Source organism: Remersonia thermophila, chromosome 3, assembly GCF_042764415.1.
Source record: "Remersonia thermophila strain ATCC 22073 chromosome 3, whole genome shotgun sequence".
Classification (NCBI taxonomy): Eukaryota; Fungi; Ascomycota; class Sordariomycetes; order Sordariales; family Chaetomiaceae; genus Remersonia; species Remersonia thermophila.
This window is the reverse complement of record NC_092219.1, coordinates 346,147-365,644: the sequence shown is the minus strand read 5'-3', so window position 1 is coordinate 365,644 and position 19,498 is coordinate 346,147. Positions and strand designations below refer to the sequence as shown.

The 19,498-nt window shown below is 61.6% G+C and overlaps 8 protein-coding genes across 8 annotated transcripts; 3 read left to right on the top strand and 5 right to left on the bottom strand.

Annotated features, from left to right (window-relative positions):
• Positions 1-80: 80 nt before the first annotated feature.
• VTJ83DRAFT_2925 (uncharacterized protein) lies at positions 81-4,338 on the bottom strand (the record flags this gene model as incomplete). Its single annotated transcript, XM_071009249.1, has 6 exons — positions 81-2,530; positions 2,598-2,625; positions 2,695-2,856; positions 2,910-3,224; positions 3,331-4,192; positions 4,256-4,338. The coding sequence occupies 6 exons, from the start codon at positions 4,336-4,338 to the stop codon at positions 81-83; spliced, it is 3,900 nt and encodes a 1,299-aa protein (XP_070866806.1).
• Positions 4,339-5,741: 1,403 nt separating this feature from the next.
• Positions 5,742-6,242, top strand: VTJ83DRAFT_2924 (uncharacterized protein; the record flags this gene model as incomplete). The annotated part of the gene is made up of 4 exons (XM_071009248.1): positions 5,742-5,786; positions 5,867-5,884; positions 5,964-6,075; positions 6,142-6,242. 4 exons carry the CDS (start codon positions 5,742-5,744, stop codon positions 6,240-6,242), a joined length of 276 nt encoding a protein of 91 aa, XP_070866805.1.
• A 1,412-nt stretch (positions 6,243-7,654) lies between these two features.
• VTJ83DRAFT_2923 (uncharacterized protein) lies at positions 7,655-7,938 on the top strand (the record flags this gene model as incomplete). Its single annotated transcript, XM_071009247.1, has 2 exons — positions 7,655-7,745; positions 7,811-7,938. 2 exons carry the CDS (start codon positions 7,655-7,657, stop codon positions 7,936-7,938), a joined length of 219 nt encoding a protein of 72 aa, XP_070866804.1.
• A 930-nt stretch (positions 7,939-8,868) lies between these two features.
• VTJ83DRAFT_2922 (uncharacterized protein) lies at positions 8,869-9,737 on the bottom strand (the record flags this gene model as incomplete). The annotated part of the gene is made up of 3 exons (XM_071009246.1): positions 8,869-9,155; positions 9,253-9,612; positions 9,683-9,737. 3 exons carry the CDS (start codon positions 9,735-9,737, stop codon positions 8,869-8,871), a joined length of 702 nt encoding a protein of 233 aa, XP_070866803.1.
• A 1,127-nt stretch (positions 9,738-10,864) lies between these two features.
• On the bottom strand, positions 10,865-12,259 carry VTJ83DRAFT_2921 (uncharacterized protein; the record flags this gene model as incomplete). Its single annotated transcript, XM_071009245.1, has 1 exon — positions 10,865-12,259. The coding sequence occupies one exon, from the start codon at positions 12,257-12,259 to the stop codon at positions 10,865-10,867; it is 1,395 nt and encodes a 464-aa protein (XP_070866802.1).
• A 683-nt stretch (positions 12,260-12,942) lies between these two features.
• VTJ83DRAFT_2920 (uncharacterized protein) lies at positions 12,943-13,767 on the bottom strand (the record flags this gene model as incomplete). The annotated part of the gene is made up of 1 exon (XM_071009244.1): positions 12,943-13,767. The coding sequence occupies one exon, from the start codon at positions 13,765-13,767 to the stop codon at positions 12,943-12,945; it is 825 nt and encodes a 274-aa protein (XP_070866801.1).
• Positions 13,768-15,367: 1,600 nt separating this feature from the next.
• VTJ83DRAFT_2919 (uncharacterized protein) lies at positions 15,368-17,022 on the top strand (the record flags this gene model as incomplete). The annotated part of the gene is made up of 4 exons (XM_071009242.1): positions 15,368-15,800; positions 15,970-16,114; positions 16,162-16,641; positions 16,710-17,022. The coding sequence occupies 4 exons, from the start codon at positions 15,368-15,370 to the stop codon at positions 17,020-17,022; spliced, it is 1,371 nt and encodes a 456-aa protein (XP_070866800.1).
• Positions 17,023-17,455: 433 nt separating this feature from the next.
• Positions 17,456-19,119, bottom strand: VTJ83DRAFT_2918 (uncharacterized protein; the record flags this gene model as incomplete). The annotated part of the gene is made up of 8 exons (XM_071009241.1): positions 17,456-17,522; positions 17,605-18,024; positions 18,100-18,237; positions 18,333-18,525; positions 18,597-18,615; positions 18,699-18,721; positions 18,803-18,896; positions 18,976-19,119. 8 exons carry the CDS (start codon positions 19,117-19,119, stop codon positions 17,456-17,458), a joined length of 1,098 nt encoding a protein of 365 aa, XP_070866799.1.
• Positions 19,120-19,498: the final 379 nt, after the last annotated feature.

Here is a 19,498-nt window from a genome sequence, read left to right as displayed (position 1 = left end):
CCAATGTACCTATCGTACACCCAAAAATCAGCTGTGTCTCTTCTGGATCCGACCCGATCAGATACATCACAGCTTAGATCCTACACAGCCACCCCGGTCCCTTCCTCCCTCCTCATCGGGCTCGACAACCCCCCACCCATCTGCCGAACAGGCAGCATCAGCTCCCGAGGACGCCTCGGCCCCGGCGCCGTGGTCCTCCTTCGCGGCACCGTCCGCCCCCGACCGTCGCCGCCTTCGGTTGGCGTTAGCACACCGTCCGTAGTAGCGGCGCGGCTCTTCCCTTTCCCACCGCGTACTCCTCCTCCTCGAGGTCCCTCGCGCTGTTTCTCCCGCGGAAGACCCGGCTCCTCCTCCTCCTCCTCCTCCTCCTCCAGAATGGTTCCCCACCGTTTCTCCGAATAGCTCTCGGTAGCGGCAAGCCGCGCGACCTTCCTGAGGACGCGCTCGAGACGGAACCGCGCGCCGTAGACGGGGCTGAGGAGCCGGGCGGTGGCGAGGTCGGTTTCGGCTTCGGTTTCGGTCGCTGTCGTGGCCCGGGTGCCATGGGGCGGGTTGGTCGGGCAGGCGCTCTGGCTCATGCTCTCCACGGCTCCCCTACCTGTAGCTACGTCGGGGCCCGCTGCGGCGACGGGTCCGGTGGCGGGTGTGGCTTGGGAAGGATGACGGCGATGCTCCTGTTGCTGCCGTTCCGGGACGTATTCTCTGCCCTCGCCAGCAAACCTCGCCAAGATGCCGTCCGCCTCCTCCGTGCCCAGCAGCGCCGTCCAGCGCTTCCACAGCCGGAACCGCTCCGCCGCCAGCGCCGCGAACAGCTGCTCCTGCGGGAGAAAGTACCGAAAGGGCGTCGGCGAGAGCAGGTGGTAGAGAAAGCGGTTGACCGCGTACCGCAAGAAAGGGTAGCTGGTCATGAGGAGGTCTCTTTGCGTGGCAGGGAGGTCCGTCGCCTTCTGGTCGTTGCTCCGGATCGGGGAGCGGGGGCGGTGCTGCGGCTTGGTCGGGGAGGCAGGTCCCTGAGAGCCCCCGGCCTCGTCCGCGGGAGAAAAGGCCGTCGTCGCTGTCTTCCTCCTCCTTCTCACCCCGTGGCCGATCGCCTCAAAGTCGCGCATGGTCAGGTACGTCAGGCACGCGCGCAGCAGGGCGTAGTGCGTGATATCCGCCAGCTCGGCCGGCGCCAGCGAGGATGGGATGTTGCGGTTCCCCTGGGTGAGGCAGGCAAACCCACGCCCCGACAAGAAAAACGTCCGCACGCTCGCGTGGATGGGCCAGACACGCTGCAGCCCCAGCGGCTCGTGGTGCTTCGTTGACCTCCCCGTGGGCGGGCTCTCTGGCCTCAGCTCAAGCAGCCCGATGCTCCTCGTCCTCAGCCAGGCGTGGAACTGCCCCGGCGTATCGGAACGGATCTCCGAGTTCCTCAGCCTCCGCAGCTCGCGCAGTGACGTCGGCGGCCCGACCTCCAACGCCATCCTCGGCCCCAGCCGCCTGTACATGCCAAACGCGTCCGGCTCCGTCAGCCTCACGGCCATGGACAAGTCGTTCAGCCTCATCGGTTCCGCCGCAAACATCGCCCACTGGAACAGGACCAGCGCCTCGGCCTTCTCGCGCTCGAGGAGCGTGGACAGCATCCACTCGTACAGGCCGTGCAGATCCCCGCTCGGGACCTCGTCGAGCGTGTAGTCCACCATCTCCCGCGTCGCGCCCTCCATGATGGCCGCGTTGAGGATGTTGACCATGATCTCGGCCCACAGAAAAACGCCCCCCGCCTTGCCGGCCACGCGCCGCACCGTCTTGTCCCGCTCCTCCCACGCCGCGATGAGGTTCAGGTCCACGTACCGCATCACGTCCTCCCCGTTGCGGAGGTGCACCGGCACGCTGATCGCGTTTTCCTCCTCGCTCAGGAGCTGCGGGTTGTACCCGGAGACGACGCAGACGCTCAGGTCGGAGCGGGCTGCCAGCTGCGCGAGGCGGTGAACGACCTCGTGGACGTACCCCGGACAGGCATCGTCGGCGATCTGGACAAACACAAACGTCCTTCTTGCGGGGGTGGCGATGCGCTGTCCCGGCGCGCGGCGGAGGTATTCGTCCGCAAAGAACGACGTCACCCGCTCGTCGTTCAGCGTCTCCCCCTCGCTGCGCAGCCGCTCGTGCAGCGCGAGGAGCCTCTCCCGCAGCCGCGGATCCAGCGGAAACAGCTGCGCCAACAGGCTGCGGTACACCCCAGCTGGGTCGCCTTCGTGGCTAGGCACGTACACGCTTGGCCCGTCGGCCGCGGCGGAGAGGAACACGGCGCCGGCGGGGGCCCATTGCCGCTCGAGACGTCTCTTGAGGGAGCGCAGGAGGAGAGACTTGCCGCACCCCGGCTCGCCGCGAATCCAGAGGACCTTGTGCGCGGCGGCGCCGGTGCGGTGGTGCCACGCTTGGAAGTCGGGGAGGGAGTAGAACCAGAGATGGGTGCCCGGGTAAGGCGTGGCCGTCGAGGAGGTGGCGAAGGGGAGAAGGGGAGGGAGAGGGGCGCGGAGTGCGGCGAGGCATTCTATGGAAGTGAGGTCAGGTATATGCAGGAAGCCGTTGAGAGGCCGGACAGGGAAAGGGATCCTTACCTTGCTCTTTGGGGCTCAGGATGTAGTGCTGGAAGGACAAGTCAGCTTTTGACGCGAACACGTCGTGCGGACGGCAGCGTGGCAGCTGGACACTTACGCGGGCCTCTTCGTTCGCAACAAACGAGGTCAGCGCCTTGACCAGCGCCTGGTATCCTCGATCCTCCGAGGACGCAAACCGGCCGATGTCGTCATGCAACGCATAGAGGGTCTCTGCGCCCTCCCGCGGGTCGCCCAAGAAGCTTGCCATGCGCCGAACCATCTGAGCGTCTCGTCAGCACTGCCTCTCCACAACCCCCTTAGGTCTGCACTCACCGTCTCGGCTCTCAGCTCCGGATGATGATAGCTCGGAATGACGCTCTCCTGAAACGTCTTGACCCGAAAGTTGTAGTCGTTCCAAAGCCTCACAAACGCCTGCCTGCCCAGCACCGCATCCACGCTCGCCGCACCGCACAGCTCAACCAACGCCGGATCCTCCGGGTCCACCGCCAGCATCGTCGCGCACGCCATGCTCCTGATCGCATCGCCAAAGCTACACAGCTCCGTCCCTCGGTGCGGGCTCGCCAGAAACACCGCCGCGGCCGTGCTCAGCAGCACCTCCTTCAGCGGCCCGTCCCGCTCGGCTTCCGCCTGTCGTAGAACCTAGGTTGACCAGCACAGCGTCAGCACCGTTCACGCCATCATCGCCATCTCCGATGCCACCGTCGCCTCCAAACACCGCGCGCTGATCGCTCACCTCCTTGACGACCACCCCGCCGGTGGAATGCGCCACCCACACAATCTGCCTGCCCCTCCCCGCCATGCTGGCCCGGAAGCTCGCCAGCTCGACGAGCAGCTCCCCCGCGTGGGCAAAAATGTCCCCCTGCGGCCGGCGGGGTCCGCGGTCCGAGACGAGAGCTTGGTAGCCCCACGTGAAGATGCGGGCCCGAGGACAAGAGCGAGGGAGGAAGTCAAGGGGCCAGTACGCGTCGTGCGAGCTCGACGGCGGCTGCGAGGGTGAGCGGGACTGCGACGGGTTCGCCGGAGAAGAGGACGAGTCCGAGGAGGAGAGGGAGGAGGAGGAGACAACAGACGCAGGTAGCGGCTGGGAGATTGCGTTCGGCGGCTTGGGCGGTAGGGGCGGGGTGGACTTTGCGGAGGAGAGGTTTCGCAGGTGGGATTTGACGGATTTCGACCTGCCGAGCCGGGGAGGAGGAGGAGGAGGAGGAGGAGGAGGAGGATGTGCCGTGTGCGAATGGCCTCTCTCGCCGCAGCCACTGCCACAACCGCCGCCGCAACCTCCTCCGCCGTTGCTGCCGCTGCCCGCTTTGACGTTGAGCCGGGGCGAGGACCTCGTCGCGTTCTTCCAGAGGCTTGTCCTTCCGCGGCTCGGGGAGCGCTGGTCTTTGCGCAGGAGGGGTTCGGAGTTGGACCTGCGCAAGCCAGCCGCCGCGGCGGCCTCCCGAGGAAGCTTGGTCAGACGGCGCTTGATCCCTTGGCCGGGTAGGCCCATGGTGGCCGCAGAGGTGAGCTTGGGGGTGGTGGAGGTGGTGCTATCGCGGCCGACGTATTTCCAGGAGCGAACGGGATGGCCGCCGACGCCGTGGACGAGGACGATGCTGCGGTGAGTGGTCAGCGGCTAGACGGTTGTGTACGCTGGAGAGGAAGATGCCCGGGCTCACTCGACGACAGGATCGACCGGCCAGTCTGGCTCATAGAGGAGCGTGAGACCAGTTGGTCTGATGGCGTCTTCGCAGACCTTCATCGTGTTGGCTAGCAGGAAGGCTTTGCATTACAGCAAGTAGGGGGAGGCATAAAGTTTGGTGTTGAAGCAGTAGCACAGCATCATTCGCAGGTAAGAGCATGGACGATGAAACCAAGACACATTTAGACCCACGGACACGCCTGCAGGATGGCAATCGCATCGCACCAGATCTTGGAAACAAGAACGGCCGGGTGTTGGGCCGGCCTTGAAGATGGCCTTCGAGCCATGAACCGTAAGGTTGGGGCTGGTATGGGTGTTATTCGCTAGCTTAAGGCTCTTCTGGGCCAGACCGATCTCCTTGATCCGGCTGTTGCCAAGGGGGGTTGGGGCTAGGGAAACAAGGCTGGCACGGGGCCAACCGTTGGACCGTGCCGTCTGTCGCCTCGTTGATCCCATCCGAGCATGTCAAAGTCGGAACCGGGGGGTTATAACCGACTCGGCTGTTCTCGGGGTTGTGGCGGTTGGACCGAGGACGCGCCAGACGGACAGAAAGGTCACGGCATTGGGGTGGCAAACGCGGCAGCACAAAAGCATCCTTTGGCAGCAGGCCTCGTGATGTCGTCGCGTGGGCAACGCATGTGAGCTGATCGGCGCGATGGTCCCATGGCATGGCGATCCGAAACGTAGAAGCCTGGCGGCGCCGCACTGCAAGTCACTGGGGCACGTAGGGTCCGCAGCTGATCTACCAGAGGCGAAGCGAGCGAGGCCATGGGGCGGCCAACTCCCGAACGACCCGGATCCCACGGTCCATGCTGGCCCGCAGCTGCAGCCTCAGCCGCCTTCGCACGGAGAAGCAGAGAAGCGTGCCCTCGGGGTGCCGGGCCGTGTCGAGGCATGACGAGTGACGACGGTGGCTGACCGGGCATTTTGGATGAGGTGCACAGACGCGGGAAGAACCGAATGACAAAGTACGTCCGTCTCCAGCGAGCGGCTACACTCCATGTGCCGGGGATCTACTATAATTATTTGTTTGAGATGAAATGGGCTTGTCATCCGCGGCACGGGTCAACCGGGATCCCAAGACAGCAGATGGTGAGTTGTAAATACAGACTGTGAGAACCGCAAGGACTGCGGGGCCTAAGCCCGAGATGGTTTGTTGGTTGAAGAAGATGGAAAGATTGAAATAGAAATGGAGCTCAGCCTTGCGTGTTGGTTGACGTCCGTCCATTGGATGGACTTTGGCAGGTGGTTGTTGGCCCCACATTCCCTCTCCAGTCTGTTGACAGCTGCCAGGCCAAGTTGAGGATTGACTGTCTGGCTCCACTCCGCCCCACGTACCTTTCTTGGCGCCGGCGGTTCCGTCGCATTTCCATCTTCTCCAGGTCTCTCGCAGCAGCTGTCAACATCCAAGCATCACCACATCCCCGCAATGCATTGACTCCGCGTGAGCCCACCAGTCCAACATGGCATGGGGCCGACTATTCTGGGCTGTGTACTTGAGGTGTGAGGTGCGCAAGAGCCACCTACCCTTGGTCTTTATGTGGCAAGCTTGAACATGAGGCTGACCTACCGACCCGGCGCTTTGCAGGACCTGATCGTGGCTCAGGTAGTTACAAACCATGCACACCCGTCCTTGACCTTCACGGGTCGTCGAGCTGCCCACTCGCTAACTCGGTCCCGAACAGATCCTCCGCAGCCCGAGTTTCCATCGAGGCGTGCGCCGCATCCACCGGACCGTCGAAGACCTCCGCCACGGCCGCGATCCACGCGAGCCGCTGCGTCAGGGAGAGGCAACGGGTACGAGCCACGAGGAGCAGCTGCGCTACAGCATCGGGTGCAAGTGGTGCTGACACATCATCGCAGCCGAGCCCAACCGTGCTGGCGGCTTCTTCAAGCACTTTATTGAGGAACTCAAGAACCAAGCCCGCGGGAAGCCCACGGATCCTCCACCGCCGCCCCGGTGAGGAGAAAAGCGCCGTCGAGACATTTGTCTTCGTGGATGAAGGCAACTCGTGATGATCCTTCCTGCGGTGACAAGCCGTGACGACGAACGGTGCACACGCTTCGGAGCGTCCGCCCGTTCGAGACGCTGCGGGCTTCCCTGTCGGGGCAACCCTTCCCCATGAGCCTGGGCACGACGGTGGGGGGTTCGAGGAGGTGTAGGGTATCCATGAGACAGCGGAATAGAGGTTGTTTGTCTCTCCACGTGGCCAGGCGGCTAAGCATCCCTCTGGCACGTGTCGTGTTGGTGGCGCACAGATAGACTCGAGTGCTCCCAGACCTTCTTCGAGATGGATACAATCCGCACAAACAGCGGGTACCTCGGTGTTGGGTGGCGGTCTAGCTCTGGGCCTGATGGATGGATGGATGATGGCATTGGGTTGCTGCGTCATGGAAACCACGGTCCTGCTCCCGCTGCAGGATGAGCAGAACATCTACCTAGTTACGGGTTGAAGACAGGAGTTGGACAAGTACACAAAACACCGTGCCCGTTGTGGCCTGAGATCAAATCCCGTTGACCCAACCGTAGCTCCCACGAACAAAGACGCTTCCAAGATTCCAAACTGGATACGATTTCTGTCCTCTACATACACCCATCATTCAAGAACATGTCATTGGCATGCTTTGCTAACCTAGGCATGCCTAATTCCTCGTTGCCTTCTGCTTGGTCACCGTCGATCGTCGCCCTGCTCTGATTGTCATCGTTATGCTGCTACCTGGACGCTAATGTATGTGCCCATGTCACCCCTGAACAACGGTCAGCGCTTAACTCCCTAGAAAAGTATATGGAATGGCGGCCTGTACATACATAGCTAGATCTCACCCGATCGGTCTGTGCCGCACGTTTGTCCGGGGCCCCGGTAGCTTTTGCGTCGCTTTAGACACCAGCGTGGTAGCAGAGGTGGACCCCGGGTGAGACATCGTTTTGAGTCTGCTCCGCCTCCAATCGCCAGGATCAAAAGAGACAGGGCAGTGCTCATTTGGCGGGTCATCAAGGGGGAACTGAGAGATGGGACATGCATGAGAGCACGGCTCAAGAGCGCGGCGCATCGTCTTGATGATCCTAGCGCAACGGCGCCGGGAAAACAATGCCTGTAGGAGTTGCATCCAGCAATCCCCGATCCCAGCAGCCATGGAGTCCAGCTATTCTCAGCCTTGTCGGCCATCTCACATCCCTGGACTCGCATAGGAGTGTTCAACTCTGAGAGATGGTCAAGGAACAGGACATAAATAGTCCAACAAAGTCTACACATCTCCTCTTCCGGTCCTTCACTCAAACCAAAACCACCCAGCAATCAACACAGGCCAGCCCTCGCAACCTTTCCGCCCACGCAAGACTCTACCACCCCCCCCCGAGCCGTCTATCGCCGTCAAGATGCAGTTCACCACTCTCGCCACTCTCTTCTCCCTCGCGGCCTTCGCTGCCGCCACGCCTCCTAGCCCTCTCCCGACCGGCTGCGTGAATGGTACGTCAAATCGCATCATTCTCAAACGCTTCGTCATGCTAATTCGGATCACCGTGGAAAAACAGGCCGGTACTACTGCGGAAGCCACAACGGAAGCCATGCCATCTACGTCTGCAACGCCAGCTACCTGGTCCTTACGGCCACCTGCGTGAGGAATTGCGAGTACATCAATGGCATTCCTTATTGCACTTGAAAAGGGGAACCATCCGGCGTCCCTGGAAAATTGGGGTAGCAGTCTTTTGTTGAGACGAAGGGGCTTTCGCTTGCAAGATGGCACATGATGGGACATGGGATGACGATATCTTTCTTGACGGAAAGCGTTGCGCCTGGCTCTTGAGTTCATGGGTCCGGTATTCGGTTAGAAGCACATGTTGCATATCAGCATGCATAGGTACATAATAGGAGTACCTTGAGAGAGTCTTTGGTCATGCAATACAAAATACCAACAGTGAAAAATCGGTGCGCAATCGATCGAGGGACCTCAGGGGCTTGTCGATGCAAGCGCTCGGGATACAACCGTCTATCCGCCAGCCTGTACGGCAGTTGAATCGGTATGTGGCGGCATCTGCCGCCTCGAACACGACCCGTGATGAAGTCGCTGCGCAATCCAGGACAGCACACGCAATCCTTGGCCAGAACACGTCTGCATGTACCTTTTCCATCCACTGAACAACCGACTGCGGTTCATAGCAGTTAGAGTATGGAAACCTAAGTATATACATACCTGCAGATACATCCTCATACAGCATTGCACTCTTCAGCATGCAACAATGTAGGGGAACGATGTGGACGACCACAGGCCCATGACAAAGGAAATCCCATAATGTCTGGTGGGGTCCAGCTGGCTAGGTGCGCAATGCGCAATATGTACCGAGAAGGACGTATGTACAAACACTTCTTCTTCTTCTTCTCATCCATCCCCGCTTGCTGTCCTCCCTGCCCCCATTCTTATAAGGGGGTGTGGTCTCACTTCCTAGCCACATCATGCTCTTTTTCCCCTACGCCGCTCCCATCATCACCACCACCACCATCATCACCCCCTCCTTCACCATCATCACATTACACCGCTACTCCTTTCGCCGTCGTCTCTTCCATCCTCCCCCCCCTCCTCCTCGTGCCCCGCTTAGCACTTGACGGGCGCCGGGCCGGGGTTGATGTACTGCTGCGGCGGCGGCCAGTACAGCTGGAACAGGATGCCCGGGTCGGTGGCCTTGTAGGCGCCGGGGAACGAGACGAGCTGGCCCGGGTTGAGCGTGCCCGTGCCGCCCGTGACGTTGATCTGGGCGCACGAGATGTAGAGCTGGGCGCCGCCGACGCTGGCGGCGCTGTGCAGCGCGATGTGCTCGACGCGGAGCAGGTACTCGCCGTCGGCGACGCAGCTGGGGATCTGCACCGAGACCTCCTTCTTGCCTGTAGCAGAGGCATTAGTCACCGAGCTTTTTTCCTTCTTTCTTTTGCGGTCGGAGGCCGAGGGGAGAGAAGGGGGAGAAAAGTAGCAACAACGTACCAAAGCTGGGCCAGGTCAGGGAGCTCGTGCCGAGGCCGCCGGGGCCGTCCTGGAAGATCTTGAACCAGACGGGGCCCTTGCCGTCAAAGGTGGCGGCGGTCTTGCCGGCGGGGACCTTGGCCAGGTAGAAGTGCAGAGGGCCCGGGTGGCCGACGTCGGTGTCGACGGTGAAGGTGACGGTGCCGCCGGCGCGGACGTTGACCGTCTTGGGGGCGCCCTGGCCGGGGTTCTTCTCGTAGCAGGTCATGGCCGGCGACGAGACGTCCGTCACGGGGCCGTGCGACCAGTGGTTCTCGGTGATGCGGATCGTCTCCCACTCGGCCGAGGTGACGCCATCGACCTTGGTGCGGGGGAAGGTGTCTGTGAAGGAGGGGGGAGCGCGTTAGGCAGGCTGCTTGAGGCCGTTACGGGGAGGATGGAGGCTACGCACAGTGAGCCTGCGCGCTGGCGGCGGCCAGCAGCGCAACGGAGGTGGAGAGCTTCATGTTGGGCGATGCGGTAGTTCGTGGGGTGGCGGATGGCCAGCGGTGGAGAGAGGTAGGAGAGAGAGATCGGGGATGCAAACATCTTGGATTTATAGTAGCGCATTCTACCCGGTCCTGGCCCCGCGACGTGTTCATTGATCATGAGGATGGCATCCAACTTCGCTTGTCTTCCATGCCGTGCCTTCACCGCCCCGCCGGGCAATCTTCGAGGGTCGCATCCCCGGCGTCGGTGCTACGCTATGTCGTAATGTGGGTAGCGCGACAGCTGGAAGATCGCCATGTGTGGATGGAACTTTGGGGGGGATCCTATTTCTTGGTCCGGCCAGGCATGTACTGTGTACAAGTACAGCAGACTGCCGGAAAAATGATCAATGACGCCGGAGGAAGCGTCTGCGAAAGCGACCGTGGGCCCGCGCTGCAAGCAGGTGGTCGGGATGTCTCTCTCCATGCCCGTGTAGACAAGGAGCAAGAGAAGGGAATTCCTTGCGCGCAACCACCCGGGCCTGTTTGATTTTGCCTCGCAGCCAAGCCCAAGGCCAAAGGTCAACAAGAATGGCACCATGCCAGCGCACCCCAAACGCCATTGCGGACGACCGTTGAGCGGGAGGGTTGGGGAGAAAAGTCCGGGGATGGCGAGCGTTACATGCGGCTCCACGGCCGGCGACTTGCTCCTTTTGGCCAGCTTCGGGCATGAATTGACGCTAGCGGCGAATCGAAATCGACGGTCGGCAAGACCGCGTTGTGACCCGGGGGATGGGTCTAACTAGCTCGGTACCAGCTCCTCCATGGTTCCCATTCCGGGTAAACGGCCGCTCTCCCGCGGATCGCCCAAGCTTTGCCCCGGCCGCAACACGGCACCGTGGGCCGGGTTGGCTGGGGAGGTTCGCCGGACGTCCAGGAAAAACACCACATCGGTGATCCAATGCTCAGGCGGGACGACGTCGCGCCGGTGCCGTGTAGGTGCGTGAATTACGCAACAAGGCACAAAAGAATGGTCGTTGGGAGGAGCAGCCATTCCAGATTCTTCCGTGCGCGATGAGCACACCAACGCTCGGTGCCCACGCCACGCCCTCGTCCGAGGGATCCGAGGATGCCTGCGTGCTTGTGCAGCACCTACAGCATAGGTACTAAGGTATGGAAAGGACCCAAGACGCCACCACCTTGTTTTCATCCTCCGCCTCTATCCTTTCGAGGTGCGACCCGTGTGCCGGCTTGACGGTGCATTGAACACCGCGCGCCTCTAGGCCCTGCAGCAGCCTTTTCGCCGCCTCGTTGTTCTTCTCCGATTCAGGCCGATACAGGACAAAGGACTCGAGCCGGGGCGTGAGCTCACGCAGCAGCGGATCCATCGCCTCGATCTCGCCCTTGTTCCGTATCTCCTCGGAAAGGATGCAGAGGTGAGCGAGGTTCGGAAAGGCCATGAGGAGGTTCCGCAGCTGGCCGTCCCGGGGAAAGGAGGAACAGAGCGCGAGATGAGTGGCGTTGGGGAGGGTCGGTTGGCCATCGAGTTCCGAGTCTTCTTCCCTGTGTCCTACATTCGAATAGTCGTAAGGTACGTAGGCGTCACTCTCCTCGTCACGGTCCTCTCCTCGATCACCATCCTCGAGGGCCCCGGGCGTGTGGCTGGGCGGTCGCTTGACCCCGTAGAGATACCAATCGTCTTCAAGAGAACGGTAGTCCTCGTCCACGTCATCAAACACGCCATCCCTCTCAAGCTCCTCCAGCCGTCGTTTCTGCTGCTCGCTCACGCGATCTCTGGTCCGGAGCGGCGGGTAGTAGGCGCAGCGTCTCAAGACCACGCTCTTGAGGCTGGTACGTGCTGCACGGAAGAGAGGCGCCGTGTGTGCCATGCCCAAGTTAGATGGATCGTAGTCCGGCTCCCTAAAGGACACGTCGACGTGGCGCAGCCGAGGCAGCGAGTCTGGGAGGCAGAAACGGAACGCTGGTCCCCAGGTCATGTGGATGCTCACCACCTCGAGGTTCGGGAGAAGGCTGATCAGCAGGTCCATAGGCATGTGCAGGGTGCCGTCGCGGAGCGTTTGGCTGGAGACCAAGGTCCACGGACGAGGAGAATACGGGAGCGTGTCGAGGTACGCGCGCCGACGTCGGAGGAACGCGGCGTGCAGGCGCCGGTCGCGCGTCGCCTCGTTGCCGCAATCATGATAGTCATATTTCAGGTCGTCAAGGTACGTGTAGTAGAAGGATCGAACATGAGCAGCCAGGTCTGGACGCGCGACGAGGGTGTTTCCGAGGTGCCACCATCTGAACGGGGTCTCGACGTGGTGGTACAGGTGTAGGAGGGCCACGGCATGGAGACGCCGCGAGGTCAAGCAGAGGGCGTTCAAGGCCCTGAAGCGCTCGGCATGGGAACGCGTTGGGGTCTCGTTGGAGGAAGGAAAATTGGGAACCGGAAATTCGTCGTGCTGGCATTTTGCCAGGCAATGAGCGGTTGAGCGATCACGGCAAATGGCGGAAGCAACAAGGTTTACAACCTCGGTGGGGAGGCTGTCGAGGGTTGTCATGGCGGCGGCGCGTTGAAGAGGCGCTCTGAATATTGGAAACGAAGGTGTTGAGCATGGAAGTGTTGAGAGGATGGCTTCAGATCCTCGCTGTTCGCGGTATTGAAAGCTAATTATAGCACCGCACTTATATGTCGGTCCATACTATGTTCCCGCAAAGAACCCTAACCCTCTCTTCTATACCACCGTCATGTGCAACATCGTGTTTCTGATGGTCTGCGAGGGCAAGGCAAAATAGAATAATGGGTATATCAGTGCTAGAAAATTACGAAAGAAAAAATCCCTTGGTAAGAGTCATCCCCTCAGGAACGAGCCTGGTCGGTGATAACGCCGTTATCCTTGGTGAACCTGGCAAACAAGAGATTCGATTTCATCCGCGAACACATAATGAGCTTGTATCTTCTGCCTTGATAGAAGACTATGCTTATGCCTACAGTCGTGTCGTGGCCAGGAGCAAGAGGGAAAGAAACAGTTGCGAATGCCAAAAAGAAAAAGAAAAATCACGGGGAAATGATATATATACAAACATGAAAGGGTAACCTAACAAACGAACAACAGAATCAGCCGCCATGACCCAATTGACATGCCATGCCCAAATGACCCTTCGTAAGTCAAGTCTCTAGAAAAAAAAGTCCTAGGCTGCCAAATTCAAAATGCGATATCCAAAACTGCGAAACCCCTTCTCATCAAGGCCACCCCGGCGAACCCATGCTGGGATCGTCCCAGCCGGTATTGAAGTTCTTGATCTCCTTGGGCATGGCCCTGCCCAGGTTCCCCGCAAACGTCGCGTCCTTGAACGCGATGGTAGCCTTGCCAAAGTCGTGCGACGTCAGCCTGTCCCGGATCGCGGTCGACGGGAAGCCGTTGTACGAGACGAGCGCGCCGCGGAACCACACGCCCTTGTGGTTCTCGATCTTGTCGTCGGCCGAGTTGGCGAAGCGGAAGCAGTGCGTCAGCCAGCCGTCCTTGTGATAGACGATCTTGGGGTGGGAGCCGTCCCAGCGGACGTCCGAGGCCTTCTTGATCTCGTAGTCGCCGTGCTGCGAGACGGCGACCCAGCGGGCGACCTCGTTCTTGCCGCCGTCCAGCACCTCGGTCCACACAACAATGTGCTCCCAGTCGTGCCGGTGGCCCGTGTCGACGACGTACGGCAGCGCGACGTCCTTCTCAAAGTAGTAGCCGTACAGGTAGGCGCACCAGTTGTTGTTGCAGCGCTGGCGGGCGTAGACGTTGTTGTTGTCGAGGTCGGAGGCGTCGCGGCAGTCGGTGGCGAGGCCGGTGAAGGAGTTTGGCAGCCCCTGAACGACGTTGCCCTGGGCGTCGATGGCCGGCACGTTGTAGCAGCCGTCCGTGTCGAAGTCGAGAGACGGCTGCCACATCAGGTCTCTGGCCGTGGCGTTCTGGGGAAGGGCTTGGGGCGGACTGGGCGCCCGCGGGAGGAGAGGCGCGGGGACAACCCCGGCCATGGCAGCGGGCACCGCCAGGGCGGCGAGGAGGAGATGGGTCGTCATGGTACAAGGGAGGGTAGCGAGGAGGGTGAGCCTGCAACGCGATGCCGGCAGCCGTTGGATCGTAGACGACCGTTGTTCCTTGCACGACCGTTACCAGCACGACGACAGAATGCGATACAGCATCTCACGGTGTGGACATTCGCTGCCATGGCTTGGGAGGGGCCGGCATGGGGAAAGAAGTACATTTTAGCTTTGTAAATCGGTGGTTCACCCTGAACCTGCCCCTCATGCCCGCATGATCTAGGAACCCCCTCCGTTGGCCTTCGAGAATGCTTCACTACAACCACAGCACCTGCTCCATCCGGCCTAGGCGAAATTCCGCAGTCCCCTGGTTCGATGGCTTGACCCCTAATGATTCGATATCCAGGCATGGCCAACCCCACGGGGCTGGCTTCTATAGTATGTCACCGTCGAAAGTTCCGTTTCGTATCCTAGATTGGCGATGATGATGCGCCGTGGTATTCGCCAGGAAGAGGTGGTCCTGTGGTTTTGCTCATCTCGAGAACATGGTAAGCAACCCCTGGGCATTCCAGCCCCGTCCGTCCTGTACCCGAAATCAGCCAGGGAGCAGCCTGGCCTATGAGAGCGGGCATCGCTGGAACGTTGAAGCCCCGAAGCCGTCATGCCGCCGTTGGCCCATGGGATTGATTGATCCACGCCGCCGCCCCCTGGAATTAGCCCATGTAACGCTACAACGCTACACGCTCATTACCACCTCCGCCAGCCCATCAGAAACGTGCGCCAAGCACGTTTGCATGCCCGCTGCAACGGGACTCGAGGAACTTCTTGGCGTAGAAATCCCTCCTCAACGATAACTAGTTACCAGGAACACACTGCGCAAACTCAGCTTGCATCCAAGTCCTACAAAGCCGGGTTGTCCCTCGGCGGTGGTCGAGGCCGCCGCCGCTTCATCTACCCCCTTGGGCATCAGACGGCTGCCAAAAACCAGCAATGTTCCCAGCACGCATAACTAGCCTCTTAAGCCTCGTTGATGGCATCCTCTGTGACATTGCAAGTGAGGGTGGCTCACGGAGGGGTTGCGTCAAAGCACGTGTTCTGTAGGTGATTAGGGTCAACCTCCGACCCTGTGCCCCTTTCATGGACACTTGGGAGAGTCGAGGTGAGAGGGCGTCAGCGAAGCAGTTTGGACCACGGTATTTCGGTGGGTTTGTTGTTCTACCTATCTTGTCATCCTCCTCTACGCAGTAATTACTGGTTGCCAGGTTGAGCTTTCGTCCTTGTCGTCGCCACCCCCTGACATCCTCGCCGAACCCCGCGATAAGTTGTGCTGTGAGGCTGAACCCTAACCCTGGTAGTCCCTCAGAAGGGCCCAAGACCCCACTTTCGGGCGCCTCAGGTCGGAGAGTTCCGGTGGGCGGTGCTCTCGTCTTAGAACAACACCCGAGCTGAGAGCACAAGGCCTCTGTTTCTCAACCTCACGCTGAGCTACCAGGGGTTGTGCATACAGGGAAGCTTGAGCAAACAAGGCCCAAGCCTTTCGAGAAGAGGCTTGAGGTGTCTGAGACCAACTCTCTACACAGCCTAGAAGAAACAGGGGGGGGGGGGCACGTAGGAGGACGAAACACCATGTTCTCACAGCATGGCGCCCTCTCACAACCCAAACCGAGGTGACAAGAACAGTCCCTCCACCACCGCTTCCTCCTCCTCCTATCCCTTCGACCAGGGCATCGGGAACCTCTACCCCGGGATCCTCCCTGCTCTCCCCGACGGCACTTCTCTCCCCGAGAAACCCCCCGCGGGCACCCACGCCGCCACCGGCGCCTCGGCCGCCGGCGTTCGCGCCCTCACTTCTCAAGCCGTCGCCTTCTACTTTCGCGCCCCCGTCAAGGCCTTTTTCCGCACCCGCGTCGATTACCTCGTCTACGCCCGCGCTCTGCACGAGCAGCAGGCCCTCGCCGCTTCGGCCCGCCCGCTCTCCTCGCTCGCCGCGCCGCCGCCGCCGCTGCCGCACCATCAGCAGCCGGATCAGCAGCGGCAACGGCCGGCGCGAGCGCCAGCGCGGCCTCTTCATCGTCCGCCGGCGTCTCCCGCTGGCTCCTCACCCGCCTCCGCGGCACGACCCCGGCCCTCCTCGCCTCCGCCGTCCGCCACTCGGGCTGGCGCGTCGTGCCGGACCAGGTCCTCCCGCCGCTCCTCGCCAACGTGTCGGTCGGCGCCGTGCTCTACACGAGCTACCTCCAGATCCTGGGCCGGCTGCACCCGGACTGCGCCCGCAACTCGCGCCGCGTGTACCCCCGCCGCACCCGGGCGACACCTTCGCCGCGGGCCTGCTGGCCGGCGCGGTGCAGAGCGTCGTCGCGGCCCCGCTCGACGCCGTCCAGGCGCGGTGGGACGGCGCCGTCGCGGCGGCGGGCATGACGGGCAGCGGGGCAGCCTGAAGAACGGCAAGGTGGCCGCCGTCGCGGCGGCGCGGGCGGAGAGGCCGGCGAGCATGTGGGCGTTTAGCGCCGCCAAGCTGAGGGAGATCGGGGTCAGGGGCTGCTTCGCGGGCTGGTCGCTTTCGCTGCTCAAGGACGGGTTCGGGAGCGCCGTGTTTTTCAGCGTGTTTGAGTTTGTCAAGGCGCAGGGGTTTTACGGGTTCGTGCGGTGGTATTACGGGGCGCTCAACGACGACGCCGTCATCGTGCTGGCCAACAAGCGCCCGCCGAAGCCGCGTCCGCAGCAGCAGCAGCAGCACAAGGGAGAACCCCGGCCGGATGGGGACGTCGCCGCCGCCGCCGCCGCAGACGACGACAACGAGCCCGCGGCGGCCATGCCGCCCGTCATTCGCCCGCACTACGCCATCGAGCCGGCGTTTTTGCTCCTGGCCGGCATGAGCGCCTCGATCGCGCAGCAGGCCGTCCTGCACCCGCTGTCTCACGTCCAGGCGGAGCACTGGGAGCGGCTGGAAGGGCTGGACGCCGAGGCTCGGCGGCTGCGAGGCGGCGCGGGGACGCGTCGGGCGCGGCGAGGGGAGGCCGGCGGTCCTCGCTGTTCCACGGCCGCGCGCACCGCGCCATGTTCCGGGCCTACCGGGCCGCGTACCGCACCACGTGGTCCGAGTGCCGTGCCGAGGCCAAGGCCGCGGGGCTGACGATGCGGCAGTGGCTGTACCGAGGGTTCTGGTGGAACACGATCCGCCAGGTGCCCAGCACGAGCGCGGGGCTGATCATGTTTGAGCTGTTCCGGAGGAAGTACGGGGTCGGGGACGAGGTGAGGATCAACAGGGATGGCTATGACATTCTCTTGTATTAGACGCGGCGGCAGCAATGTCCAGCGACACAACTAGACCTGGGTGGGCCGTCATTTGGCACCGGCGTTGGGGCAAGGCTTGGTGGTGTCGGTTGGGTTCGAGGATCCGACAAGGGCAAGGGAGGTGGTCATGGAATTACATCGCAGAGTTTTGTTTGCTGCTGCATTACCGTGTAGACCCTGCAGGGGCTCTCTCTCGCCTTTCTTCATATCGACGGGTTCCCTACATCGTAGGCATTCTTGCTTTGGTTACTACCTCGGATTCAGATAACAACATCAGAAACGGATCGAAACAGACAGGTACGTAAATCATGGGCATCGCTAAATCAAACATGAACAGTCTCCCTCACTTCCCATCCTCGTCATCCTCGTCATCCTCCTTCCCCCCCCTCTTCCTCCTCTTTGCGCTCTGCTTTCGTCCATCACTGCCTGCTCATCACGCCTCGGCCGGAACGGGCACGGGCTTCTTTCCATCCTCCGGCTTTTGGCCGTACACGACCCAGCTGCAGGGAGGGGAACACATGGGTTAGCACCGCCATCAACCAGCACCACGGCTCCTGCAACCACCGAAAAAAAACAACTCACATGGGCCAGTAAGCATGGATATGCCGATTGCTCAACTCCTTCCTCACGCCCGCCAAAAGCACCTCCAGCTCCTCGATGGACCAGCCCAGCACGCGCGTGAACAGGGCCACGCTCAGGCCGTAGAGGCCGCTGCCGATGTTGATCTCGGTGTACGCGCCGATCTCCTTGTACCTGGCGTCCTTGGGCCACGGGTTGATGGGCCACTTGTACACCTTCTCGACGACGTTGACGAAGCCGGCCTCCTCCATCTGCTCCTTGTACTTCTTGCCCGACTCGATCGAGCGGCCGATGGTGTCGGCGGCCTGGAGGGCGAGCGTGTTCCACTTCAGGATGGCCGAGTCGGCGGGCAGGGTGCCGTCGTCGCACCCGGCGGGGAACGTGATGTCGGCGAATTCCAGCCAGCCGCCGGGGCGGAGGTTCCTGGCGGCGAGGGTGAGCTGGGCGGGCCTTTGGTAACGGGGGGTAAAGGGATGCGGGATGATTCAAGGTGCTTACTCAAAGGACCTCTCCATGAACTTGGGAAAGTCGGCGATGCCGCCGGTGAGCATGCGAGCGTAGATGAAGTCGAAGGGCTCGCTGTAGGTCCACTCGTCCTCGAGATCGTCGACGTAAAAGTTCACGTTGGGAGGGACGCTGGTTCGGTTAGCCCCGATGGACGGACCGTTGGGCGGAAACCGATCTTCCCTCCCGGCAGATGGCGGGGCGAGAGCGAGACCAAGGAAACTCACAAGCTGGGCTGGATGGGGCTCAGGTCGACGCCGATGACGTGCGCCTCGGGGTGCTCGTCCGCGAAGTCCATCGCCCAGATGCCCGTGCCCGTGCCGGCGTCGAAGACGCGGTTCAGCGGCTTGCCGTCTCGGCCGGCAGGGCAAGTGTAGAGCTGGTTATCAAAGGTGAGGCAGAAGATGTAGTGCTGCAGGTCTGCGGAAGGCGTGCGGTTGATCATCAGCCGAGGTCCCCCCGTCACGAAAGGCGAGCTCGCAGCGACTTACCGAGGCGGTCGGTCTCTTGCTGCACGCATCACAATTCGGTAAGTCATCAGCGGCGCGCAACGCAGGATTCAGCACGGAGGATTCCGCCGTGCGAAGACGCACCTCATCACTGGGCAGGATGTATTCTAAGCATCTCCTGTCAGCACCTCCCTCATGCACGCCCCCCCCCCCCCCCCTGATGGCAATCCTCAAGGGGACCAACTCACCCTTTTCGGCCTTGTACGAGTGGTACTTGCGGCCGTTTTCCTGGCGCAGCCTCAGAATGCTCGACGCGAGGGACGTCGACGAGCTCGCGACGGACTATGGGCCAAAGTCAGAATCCGCGCACCGACGATCAGCCATGGCGACGGCTGATGGTTTCCCTTTGTCCATCTCTTACCCCATACGTCGAGTCTCCATCGTTCTCCTCAATGTTGTCATCCGCCACCAGGATGGTGGTCATCTCGGGACCGGAAGCGGGAACAGGGCTGTCCGGGGCCGCCGGCGTGGTCGCGCTGGGGGCAGGGTCTTGCGGGGAAGCCATGGTGGGATACTATAGGATGGGAGGGGGATCGTGTTGAGCAGTCCTTGGGTGGTATGCAGTCGATGTGAGACGTCCAAAGAAAAACACCCGCAAAAGCAACAAAACCCAAACCAAGTAAGTCGCAAGATGTCGTCCTCTCTCTCTCTCTCTCTCCCTGGTCTTGGATGGAGAAGCGGTGGGGAGGGGGGGGGGGGGGGGGGGGCGCAGGTCCCTGCGTTACGGTGCGGTGACACAAAGACAGCCTGGTGTAACCCGTTCCAGGCGGACGGGACAAGGCAACGGGATTAGTTATGTACGTCGGGGGTTGGGTGTGCTGTCCTCGCTTTTAAATCACCTGTTTGCTGCAACGCGCCGCTCAGGGGTCTGGGCTGGTCTGGGT